The sequence below is a fragment of the Tinamus guttatus genome, unplaced genomic scaffold (assembly GCF_059628265.1).
Source record: "Tinamus guttatus ecotype Peru unplaced genomic scaffold, ASM5962826v1 Tinamus_guttatus_pri_ptg000472l, whole genome shotgun sequence".
Lineage (NCBI taxonomy): Eukaryota > Metazoa > Chordata > Aves > Tinamiformes > Tinamidae > Tinamus > Tinamus guttatus.
In genome coordinates, this window is record NW_028289006.1 from 4885133 (window position 1) to 4897460 (window position 12328).

The 12328-nt window shown below is 41.2% G+C and overlaps 1 protein-coding gene across 1 annotated transcript; it reads right to left on the reverse strand.

Annotated features, from left to right (window-relative positions):
* Positions 1 to 1121: 1121 nt before the first annotated feature.
* Positions 1122 to 11882, reverse strand: AMDHD1 (amidohydrolase domain containing 1). Its single transcript, XM_088532884.1, has 9 exons — positions 11722 to 11882; positions 9932 to 10038; positions 8371 to 8435; positions 7546 to 7823; positions 4801 to 5026; positions 3734 to 3858; positions 2431 to 2524; positions 1858 to 2018; positions 1122 to 1398 (listed from the first exon to the last, which is right to left on the reverse strand). Exons 1-9 carry the CDS (start codon positions 11856 to 11858, stop codon positions 1284 to 1286), a joined length of 1308 nt encoding a protein of 435 aa, XP_088389010.1. The 5' UTR covers positions 11859 to 11882; the 3' UTR covers positions 1122 to 1283.
* Positions 11883 to 12328: the final 446 nt, after the last annotated feature.

Consider the following 12328-nt stretch of genomic DNA (forward strand, 5'->3'; position numbering starts at 1 on the left):
GACACTGCGGGCTACAGGATTCTTAAACTATTTGCCTCAGAGGAGGGCCCAGTCACATGCTTCTTTCAGCAAGGCTTTCTCAAGAGGTTCCTAGCCCCTGCTCTGAGGCCTTGTTCCTGCAGGCTCCCAAGGCTGTGGGAGCCAACATGGTGAAGGCCACCCCTGCAGTGAGCCAAATTAAAAGACAGCAAACAAAGCTTTCTACATTTTGGGGGCGGGTGTGTGCACGTGCTAACACTGAAGGTCAGGGCTGTGCCTTCCACGGCGGCTGAAAAGATGCTGCAATTGCAGCACAGCCAAGGCAAGAGCCCGTTGCATAATGGTGAGAGCAGCAGAGCTGGCCCTCGGGACCTGCCCCACCAGCTGAACCACTGCCAGACCACTCCATCCTCTCACTGCCAACCTCCTGTTAATTACACATTGGGGTGTGCTCTGAAACAGCTACTGCACGAGATCAACACCAGCAGGCAAGCATGTGGTTTGGAACTCCCATCAGAGCTCCTGTGTGACAGCAGACTTCCCCCACATCAGTACACCTGTTCCTGGCCGGTACAGATGTTAGGGATTTTCCATCTTGAGCGGTGAAAGGCTTTAGGCATTTCAAGGCTTAAATACTGACACTGCTTGACAGAGCCAGCATGTGGACTCTGCCACCACCCGTGGCCATCAGAGCCTTTGGGGCTACTGAGTATGTCAGTTCAAGTCCATCTTCCGGACCTGGCTGCTGCCAAGACAGCCCGCCATGCAGGAAACAGAATTAAAGCACAGTGCGAATGCAAGCAAAATGTTTAACTGCAGGGTGACATTGCAGGGCCTGGGCTCAGCCTCTCCCTCACCTCTGCTTCTGGCCTCAACACACCACAATTAGTGCTAGCAGCTCTGCCCAGCTCACGGCGAGTTGCAGTGCCCTGCATGACAGCTAACTTGACATGGCTCTTCCCAATAAATCCTACCTTGATCCCAGTGGCTCCACTCTGTGCTCTTTTAATATAATAATTTTATAGATCAAAATTTCACTGAAAATTTCTTCATTTCAGGAAATAATCTTTATTCAGAAGAGATACAATAGCAACTATTTTTATGCACTGGCAAGAAGGGTAACTGATATGAAGAAACACAGGGTGGGTAATGCACGATAAACTTGATTTGAACAAAAGGGCTGGTAAAATGAGCAGACCAACAATTTAGCAGTAAAATGCCCGTCCAATTTCTTTGTTGTCCTTTTGTAACTGAAATATTCAATGCCTATTTGATTATAACAGTTCCAAAATGATTGCCTTCTTTCAGTAACTGCTCATTATCCCACACTTCTCATTTCTATATACGATTTTTCCTTTAACTATAACATAGTCAATCAATGCCTGATGTCCCCCAAACTGGTAAATCAAGTGTTCCCACCTGAAAAGACAACAAAACATTTATAAATATAAAAGCAGGTCACATACCCAGTATATCCAGCTATCAAAAAAAGTTTTGTTGCACCACAAGAAAACACTATTTCTTTGTTTACATGTTGTCTCTTATTATAATGAACACAGTGAGTTAATATGCAAACAAGTAGAGAATTCCTCACACAAAACAGAATTTATCTAAAAAATAATACCTGTTTATTAAGGTGCAGATTACTTGTAGTTTTAGCCCTAAAAGTCTTTGGCTTTATTTTCCCCTGAAGCAATTAATATTTGAGGAGGGAAAAAAAAATCAAGTCTAAGATGCTAGGTAGCACAGTCCCTTTTCTGCAGATGAAAACAATTTCAAAAGAAACATAAATCCACTAACCTCTCCAGTATCCACAAGATGCGGAGTGCAATTTAATATAAAGGACTTTTTTTCCCAAGGAACAGAGGAAGAACATACCTTGTTGAATTTATGACAATGACATCACCCTGTTTGCCAGCCTCTATGGAGCCGTGTGTGTCCGATTTTCCCAGGGCATAAGCTGCGTTAATCGTGGCCGCTGCTAGTGCTTCGTTCATGGACATCTTCATGTTTACACAAGCCAGATGCATCACGACAGGCTGGACAGAAAGTCAGGTGCAAAACGTGGGTTACCAGTAACATAAATGCCTCTGTCTAGGCCACAGTCTGGGGCACCCCGAGGCACCCTCCTCCCACCTTGGGCAAAACAAGTGCTCCGGCATGATTTAAGTCTTGGGGATTCCAAGGAGAACTGTGAAATCAGCCTTGCAAGACTTTATTCTAAGCCTCTCAAGCACATATGAAGGATCACAACCCTTCACGTTTCAAAAATTCTGGCCAAAAAAAAAAAGAACCTGCCAAGTCACACAAATAAGCATTTTCAATAGCCTAAGCCAGACATACAGCCTCTTTGTGGAAATGAAGAATGTTTTAAGCATGCAAGAACTATCCACGTGTTGTACTAGTAGGAGGCTTAATACCTGTGCAGTCATATGTATTAGGATAACTTACCATTGAAAAACAGTATGCATTAGGATTAAAATCACTGCCAAGAGCAACTATAACTCCTTCTTTTAACATCCTCCTAGCTTGAGGTTGCTTCAGTCTAGAGGGAGAAAGACACTTGTCAGCAAAATCCATTTATCTGTTACATGGTGAACTACAAGAGCAAAAGTAATTACTGAATTTAGCTACATGGATGAATTTGGTTAAGCTAATCATCTTGGGGAAAAAAGGCAAATTCTGCTCATGGCTCTCTACCTACTGCCCTACCACCTACATAAATGGACACTTTTTTTTTTTTTTTTTTTGGCAGAAATAGCGTTGTGGTGATAGCCACTTGCAAGCATCAGGCTCCAGACCAAGGCAATTCTGGTATCTATCAAACCCTCAATGACTTAAGGATTTACATGATGCAAATCTTTTCTCAAAGACAGACTTCCAAATATGAAAACAGGCAAAACCAAAACAATGTTCTCCTCTTGATTTTGTGGGCAATTTGAAAGTTTTCTTAGGCTATGAATTCCCTTTGTATAGTACACATCAAAGGATTTTTCTCACTTAGCAGTGGTAATACAAAAGATACCTTCACTAGCTTAAGCATTAGCTATGACACAAAAGTCTAATTCTTCCACTGACCATTTTACAAACAACCCCGTGGGGTCTGTAACTTTCTGATAGCACAGGAATCTATCTTCAGAGACCCAGCACTTAGCCATATGTAAAAACCCTTTACACCATGAGCATTATGTACCAAGTTTACATTATTTGGTAGGTTGAAAGTACCTTTGCAACAATCCCCAACTGAGCTCTGATCCAATCAAAACTTACACTTACAATCAACTTCAGTACCTGGAATAGCCTTCTCAAAATTGCCCAATCACTGGGTAAAGCAGGGCAATTTTAGGGTTCACAAGGCTGAGGGGCAGTCTCAGGAAAGATACTTTCTAAGAAATTTTTAGCTGCAGTTGTGGTAAAGACAACAGCAGCAAACACAGTTTCTGGAAATAAAACTAATTAACAGTAAAAATGAAAATATGGGGGTAGCATATCATTTTGAAGGCACTGCAGTTAACACAATCTCAGTAACAGGGTATTATCTTGTTTTTGAGCTTTATTTTTGAGGAACTTTTCAGCCTCTTACTGAAAGCTTAATGCCCATTTGTGTCTTTCTACGTGGGACACTCTTCACCGATCCCAACAGAGTTAGAGGCTAGACTCAAGCCTACGCTTTTTGTGTTAAGACACCAGGAACACAAGCCTAGTTTTGCTATTACAAAAAGTCTGTAGTTTTCCTCCCACAGAGTGGCCTTACCTTAGCATGTAGGCAGTGGTTGGTAAAAGGACAGCTGCACACTTAGCTCTTGCCATTGCATTGATACCTTCATCACTCACTTCTTCCAGGTGGCTGATAGCCTGGGCTCCTAGTTCAGCTCCAAGCTAAGCAAATTGACAAGAAAATTATTCATGGCTATTAGCTGATTCAGGTAAGCAATATTGTTATCAGGTGATTGGAGGAGACAAATCACTACTTATATAGTTTTTACCCCCAAAATATCACAGAGAAAGCCTGAAAGAGAAAATGAATTGTAGAGACAAAATATTTGCCAATTCACTGCAGGAAAAGCTACTCACATAAAGGTATTACCATCCAATAGAGTGCAAGCATACCTTCAGAGGAGTATTTAAGTGATGAACAACATGCAACCTATGGGACAACTCTCAATAAAACCATTACTAACTTCCCATTCATAAGGTACTCAGCAGAAGAGGGTTGATAAAACAGACACTAGTTACAGAGTAACTCCTGGAACTGCTGCCTTCTATGGTGAATCACCAAGAAGGCTTTTATGAATAATCAAGATTTCATTTTTTAAATACAGCAGAGAATCGCTTTAGCAGACCCCCACTGGAAGGAGGCAACGTTCAAGTGATGGTGAAACAGACTCACAGAGACTTTCTTTATTAAGACAGTTGCGAGTCAGTTCTCGACTAACCCATCTCTGAGTATGTGCTAACTGTGCATCTTATTTCATTCTGCTGGGACATTTAATGACATTTTTCCTTTTGTATATAAACTGCATTTTTGTCATTCTTTGGTTCATGGATATCCATCTTTCCCACTTGTATCACATGCAGAAGATAAGCAAAGTCAATGTTTGATTAGGCAGGGCAGGTTGCTCCAAGATCAATGACTCCAGGTCCTTAACTCCAAAACTGCACAAAAACTGCACTTTTCTTTCATCTATGACAGGTCTATCTTATAAAGCCCTAGAAAATAAAATGTTGGTTTTGAAAACTGCAATTATTCCGAAGATTCACTCCTCACAAAAGCAAATGACAAGCAAAAATGGCTCAACTGAATGACAAAACACAAGGTACCTCAGCAGATTTCATTGGGTGGAGTTCATCACCATGGAAGTTAATCTGTAACCCCATATCTTTTCCAGCCTGAAGAATTCTTCTAGTAGAATCCAGATCAAAGACTCCCTTCTCACAGAATACGTCTATGTTGTCGACATCTATTTCACCACTTAGTTTGAGTTCTTTCAGTTTAGGGAGATGGTTATTGATAATGTCATCTGTGGCTTCAGTAGCAGTTTTCCCTCTATTGAGAAGAAAATGTTATAAAGTCATAAGAATAACATCTTTGAAGTCTGGCAAGTATTCAAATCACATATACAATTACTAAATTACTGAGAAAAAGATGCAAATACAAATCACTCAAAAACCAGTCGGTATCAAAAAAAAAAAAAAGCTTTTCCCTTTGTCTCCTAAAAAAAGGAAAATAATTTATTTTTAAACAAAAATAAAAAACTACTGAAACTCATGTATACTCATATATGACTTATTTTCCTTTCAAAGAATACTAGATTATACTATATGTTCTTTATCAGGTTGACTTCTCTACGTGCTAACTAATACATAAGACATTTTAAATTCTTGTGCATTATTTAGTCTGACCTACATATACTGTATCCTAAAACACAACTATTTTAAATATATAACACAATTCATGCAATGTTTTTATGTAACTATCAAAGCTCAAGAGGGACGTGCAGCACAAATTGTTATTTTAAGTTTACCTCTGCTCCTCCTGTGATGCCAAGCAAAGTGATTGCTAGTAAGATTTTCTAAATAAAAAGGGCCTCCTGATTTGAGATGCAAGGTCAAAATCATTTACAACCTCTTTATGACACAAAGATAGCCCAGGAGAGACTAGCAAATGCATTTGAAAGGCAGCAATTCCAAAATATGTAGCAGCATTATTACTTTGCACTTTTAAAATCTAAAGATGTGTGAGACATTGAAGTTAAATGGGTGCCATCTCAATCCCCATTTTCAGGCACCACAGAACAAGCACAGACCAGAATTCCACATAAGGGGAAGTTCTGAGTGTTACAGCGATAGTAAATTCAAGGAGCCAAACTCTGTTCCAATTTACAAATGAAGTTGTGCAATTAAAAGCAAACAAACAAACAAACAAAAAACAGAGCAGAATCAGATATAATTGGCTTTCTTTTGTTCATCTTGCAAATAAAAATTATCAAAGTCTGTCCAAAACAAGTTTCCAAAATGTGGAGGGGGGGAAAAGAAAAAAAAGTAGTAGTGCTGACAAGTCTGAGTGCAAGCCTCTCTTAAGAGGCTTCCAGCACGGAGGCTGAATAAGAAAGACCAGCTACTGCAAGATTTGTAATACTCCGGAGGCGACACCCTTATCAGTTGAGCTTTCTGCTGAAAGCTGCCAAGCCTGCAATATTAGGAGAGCCTCAAATGTAAGAGCCTAGCAAGCCAACAGCTTAGCAAGAAGTTACAAAACTGTTCTGGCAGCAGTCCCAGCCAGGAGGTTCTAAGGAGCCTTTTTTGTGAGTGAACATAATGTTGTTCTTCTGTTCCATGTTAAATAAAATAATCATAAAGTGATTTAAGGTTATCAAAATTGGTGGCAATAAGTTTTCATGACCATGATCACTGCAGAATGACTGGAAGAGTATTAGATACTTTATGGCTATCTTGTCAAGAACTGCTGTTCAGTAGCTATAGCAAAAGAGAGCTTTACTTTTTAAAACCTACATAAATCGAGAAGATTTAAGTAAAAACAAGTAAATCTTTTAAGTGTTTGTATGATTTATGCAGAACTGAACTAAGGAGCAGTTTTACAACATATAATGACGAAAGAAGCCTGGCACAAGCATAAGTGACTTGGAAGGTGTCTGTTTAATGGCTTCCAGAATATCTCAATATAGTATACTTGCCTATTTAACACGTAAGATTTGACATATTTGTACATACTGTTACGTGGAATTTACTTTATTTTGGTGAGGAAAAAAAAAACACTCATTAAGGGATGGGAAAAGTCCTAAGAAAGTTATATGGTTGTAGTTTAGAACTCAAGTTTTATGTTATAGTTAAATCCTCCAAATTCTTATTAAAATTCCTTGACAGAATTGTCATTTTCAGATTTGTTACTTTATTTTAACCATTTTCCAATTGCTGAAAATGATAAAGAACTTCAAATAATTATTTGAAAAAAAATTGGTTTTGAATAATTATTATTAATGAAAGACATTTTACACTCAAAAAATTCACTCCAGGTAAGAGAGACTGGCCTGATATAGTAAATCTACTTGATTCAGGAAGCCATCTGTTATTAAGAATATTTAATTTACACACATCTTTGGCTCAGTTATATGCATAAGATGCATGCAATTCCTCAAAAACACAACTAAGATACTGCTTGGTAAAGCATGCAAGGATTAAATGCAACATATTCTTTCTGTTAGCTAATCAAAATCAAAACATGAAGCCGAGTGCAAGTTCCAAGGCTAGTGGCAAATCCAAGCAAAAGAACTTACTGTGAAGGAAACCCTGTAAAGGAAACCCTGGAATCAGTATTATGTTCAGTGAAAGAGCAACTGCACAGGTTACCTGTCACCTGGAGGCATGGATTCTGTGCTACGCTAAGGCTGGCATTATGTAGTCCTGTGTAAACAACCACTATTGTTTCAAATACTCTTCACTGTAGTTTAGAAGGGGTGGGCAGAAGAAACCTCTCTCAAAACAGCAGCCACCTTTTAATGCAAAGCAGTAGTACTTAGAAAAAGCAAGGCAAGCAAATCCCATTACTTTGGAACAGAATGAGCTCCACAGTACGTTGATGAAATGCCAATATCCATGGATCGCTTAGCGCGTTCGATCACCCTGAGCATTTTAAGTTCTGTTTCCAAGTTTAAGCCATATCCACTCTTGCACTCAACCAACGTGGATCCTGCTAGGCGCATACGTTCCAGCCTGTGCCTCAAAGTGTTGAAGAGCTCCTCTTCGGGGGCGTTCTGAGTGTGTTCCACAGTGAAATGTATTCCTCCTCCAGCCTCGTGAATCTCCATGTATGAAGCACCTGCCAGCTTAAGGACAAAAAAAGAAAATCTCAAAACAATTAGCTGTTAAATGTGAATTCTCTATTGCAGGAATTGTGGGATGACGGAAAGCACCCTGAGGTCTCTGCAGTGCAAAAAAAGAGAAAGAGAGAGAGAGAGAGAGAGAGAGAAATCCCTACAAATTCTCCCCTTTTGCTTCCATTCCCCTGCCATATAAGCAAATAATGATGCAAGAAGCTAGATAAGCAGGATTATTCTGAAGTTTTTCTTCCCCTAAACCCGGGGGAAAACTCACCTCTAGTTAAAAATTTCACTGAGGGGAAGAGGAAGGCAAGATTATGATAGTAATAGCAGGTGGCACTCTTGTACTGGCCTCCACAAATGCAAAAATAAACCAAGCCTGGCTGCAAAGATACTTTTCTTTCAACATCCCAGCCTACCTTCTCAGGTACACTCACAGAAATTATCTTGTTGTCTACGGATGAAAAGCAGGATTCAACACAAAACAGGAATAGTTACGCATAAAAAAAGAAAGCAATGAGAAAAATGCAGCTCTTTAATTTTATGATATTACCTTCATTGCAAACTCATGAACCCTGTCACCAGCCCACACCGGATGTGTATGTGCATCTACCAAGCCTAAAAGAGACACCAGAGCAAATGTATACTCAAGTTAGCTCACTGTGCAAGGGAAAAACTAGTAAGTATGGAAGTAAATTAAAGGGACAGCAGAAGTTCCTTGTGTAGCCTCTATCGCTTGAAAAGAAAGAAAAACACAAAGGCAAAACCCTAGGATTTTCTTTAAAGACTACTGATTTTCTTTTAATTGTGTTTAAGGGTATTTACATCTCTATGTGAAACTTACTTTTCTATTGAAATACGTAAGTTGCTCAGTTTCTTATGTTGATGCTTTGAAACTACTAGAGAACTGAGAAATTACAAATTTTGAAATAGTTCATTAGGCCTCAAGGTCTCTTTAAAAAATGCAAGGTGCTTAAGTTGAACTTGGTAATCTACCTTTTACCCTGGCAATCACCCACTGACTCCATGAGGAAGTTTTTCTGAGTTGTGAAACCAATAGCACTGAGCACCAGCATCCACTTCACATGGAACAGATGTTTAGCAGCTAACGTGCTAACATTCATTGCGAAGTTTAAAATATAACACACTCAGATTTACTTTTTTAAAGGAGTAATTTTTAGGGTATGTTAGTGACTTAAAATCCTGCCCTGTCTCTGTGCCTCCAACTGGATGTGGGCAGGACAGACATATTCAGCTCTACAGCTGAACTGCTGATGAACAGAAAGGGAAGAGAAGGGAAGAAACTCTTAAAGGTCACTCAGAGGACCGGTATGTTGTATTACAACCTATGCTACAGGGGAACAGATGCAAGATGAAACACATGGAGATAGAGCTCCCCTGTGTAGCCAGAAAACCAGCCAGAGTGCTGCAATTTTTCCTTAAAGCACTCCTGATAGGGAAGCTAGTATATTTACCTTCTCCTACACCCCAATCAAACCCAAAATAGACCTCGGTTTAAAAAATGGTATTATATAAAAGTGACTTTCATGGTATTTTACAAAGAGAGGTGACTGTGGGATTGGTGGCGTGACTCAAATTTGTCAAACAGACCAACTCATTGAAAAAAAGGCTGGAAAATGAAAAGGTCAGAATGGTAAATGGTGACTGAAATGCTCATTAAAAAAAAAAAATCACTGGAGATGGTCAAGGAAGCTGTCCGGACAGACCTTCTCAGGATTGCTCACATACATGGCTGGTTTCAAAAAGGTATTCAGCTGCCTAAATTCAATGCAGATGTCTACCTCCCCACTGATTTCAACTAGAAATTTTGCACCGTTTTTAGATCTAGCTTTGAAATTTGTCTAATTTGAAACAGGCTTGGGATAACAAGACAAGTAGCCTCACTCATGAGAAACACCTCTGGGTGGCCAAAAAAAAAAAAAAAAAAAGCCACTGGCAACAGTCTTGTTATTAAACGCAAATAAATTACTGCATTATCAAATCAGAACTGATTACACAGGGAAAAGAGCTGAGGGACTTTCAATGCACAGGTACTTTGTCGCTAAGTACTTCCAGTCATTTTCCCTTGAATCACTATGAGAAAATGCACCTACCTGGTAATATGCATTTCCCAGAGCAGTCAATTACACTGTCAAACGATGCTCCTGAAAACTGACTGCGAATAGCATCTGCCTGGCCCACTGCTTTGATGAGGCCATCTCTGGAAATGGCAGAAAATGAACAAAACAGTTTGCATTTGTCAATGACCATTTGCTGAGCTTGACATTTAGACAGAGCTCCCAAAGCAAAAATGATTTAAAAGAGCAGCTAATGATTTGGGAACTGCTAGTAGGACTGCAGACACAGAGAGGCTGTGGCTTGTTGATTTTATGGACGCACAGGAAAATGATATGGAAATACTATGCATTTCAAGCTGTCTACAAAAATGCTTGCCCTGTTCTCTTAGGATGATATCTTGATGCCCTTTCGTTCCTGCTTCTGGTAGATAACATTTACTATCTTGGGGAGAATACACAAATGCTGCCTCCAGCAAGGATCTGCAGGGCATTCTTGTCCTCCAGAAAATGTTACTGTCCTTGCCAGCCCTCACTGCCTAGATCTGAATCGTACTTTGCTGTTAGGTTAAATCTATTTGGGATTGATTTTCAGTTTTCCTTTAGGAAATTCCTCAAAGACTGTATTGGGAATCCCAGACTGCACAAGATAGTTCACCTCCAGACAAGCATGGAGCTTCACCTCACCTACCCCAGAAAAACTTCCGAGGGCTCAGGTGATACCTCTGCTCCTTAAGCCTTTTCTTTCCCCATCTCTTTTTAAATCACTGGAATAATAACTGGGAAACATCACGTGGAGCTCACTGAAGTTCTCTCTATGCTACACAGCAGAAATTAAGAGGCAGATGCAATCACGGTTGGAGCTTTTGAAAACAGGAGAGAAAAGATGCGATTAGAGACATCAATAATTAACTTAAGCTATTAATTACTAAATCATTTATATGATTGCTACTAATTCATGACAGCACAACTAAAATAAAGCAGAGACAAAAAGGATACAGCAGATAGTAAGGCTTATCATCAACAACATCCCGCAATCTATCTTTAAGAGGCTAGCAATGTAAATATACCAGGAAGTTATCAGATGTTGACTGACATAATCAAAATTATGAAAGCAGATTTCAGTGAGTCATTTCTATTGTTGCACATACCGAAGAAGACCAAGTATATCATACGGAATTTTTTCTTTTTTGGTCTTCCGCAAGATCTGTTATGAGCTGAGTATAGAGAATAATATCCTATATTTCGCAGTACACCCATTGAGCCAAGCACTGCTGACCAAAGGCACCCCTCTTTAGCTTATGCAGATGCGCTGCAAGCTCTATCCCCACACACTCCTAAAAACCACGAAAAAGGTTTCATGTATTGAAACACCTCTAAACTGCCACTCAAACGCTACAGGCAGCAATCACAAAAAAGATGGGTGAGCTAGTTTAGCTAGCAATAAACACTGCTCATAATGTTAAAAAAGCAGACTAATAATGCTAAGGGATGTCTTCCACTCTGTCAAACCATAGCTGTGGTGGCTGAAAGGCAGTTCACAATCAGCTTTCCAGTCCCTGACTTTTAAAGTTAAACACAGTCATCTCCACTGCTATCTGCTGCCAAGCCTTTAAATATACCGGCAGATAAACAGGGATGTAAAATACCTATTCTAATAAATAAGGCACCTAGACGTTACAGATATGATTAAAGACCTGACACCGTATATAAGAGTCAGCCACGCAGGTTCCCCGGCTTTCGCCCGGAGCCCAGGTGTGGCAGCCTCCCCGCCCCGAGGCCACGGCGAGGGCCGCCCCCTCCCGCCGCCACGTAACGGCCGCCCGCACCGTCCCACCACCAGGCTGGCGTGCCGCAGGACGGGCAGCCGCCCCGCGCCCTCCTGCAGCAGGTACTTCTCGCCGCGACCGCAGACGAGCACGAGCTGCTCAGCGTTTTCCAGCAGGAGCCCGTACGCGCCCGCCATGGCCGCGGCCGCACGGCGCCCCCCGCGGCACCAAATGGCGGCGGGCGGCGCGGGGCAGGGAGGGGGCGGCCGGCAGGGCGGTGCGGGAAATGGCGCCGCCCGCCCGCCTCGCCAGCGGGTCCTGGAGTGCGAGCGAGTACCCCCCTCTCCTTACTGAGCAGCCACCTCCTCTCCGGGATGTTTTAGGTGCCCTCTCCTCCCGGCTGGTTGCCCTGAGCGCAGGAGGCAGAACACCCTTCCAGCAGGACAAAGTGAGGGACTCCTCTTTAGTGGGAGTCCTCATGGGTGAGGTGAGGTGTCGAATGCTGGCCCACCCTCACTCGTGTCAGATTTGATGCTTGATGCAAATATGGGCTGAATAAGCTACAGTGCTTTAAAAGTGACCTTGGCACTGCTTGGCTGGATGAGGGATGCTGTTCTTGCTGTCATCTGTAGGTGACATCAACTATAAATTGTGCTGGCTTACAAGC

What these genes read in the sequence shown, in the direction of transcription:
- AMDHD1 (XM_088532884.1), bottom strand. Translation starts at nt 11,858, where the DNA reads ATGGCGGGCGCGTACGGGCTCCTGCTGGAAAACGCTGAGCAGCTCGTG. An exon ending in ACCACTGCCTACATGCTAAG is followed by an intron (nt 2,525 to 3,733) that starts GTAAGGCCACTC and finishes TTCTCCCTCTAG; the next exon opens with ACTGAAGCAACCTCAAGCTA. An exon ending in ATTGTCATAAATTCAACAAG is followed by an intron (nt 1,399 to 1,857) that starts GTATGTTCTTCC and finishes TTGTCTTTTCAG; the next exon opens with GTGGGAACACTTGATTTACC.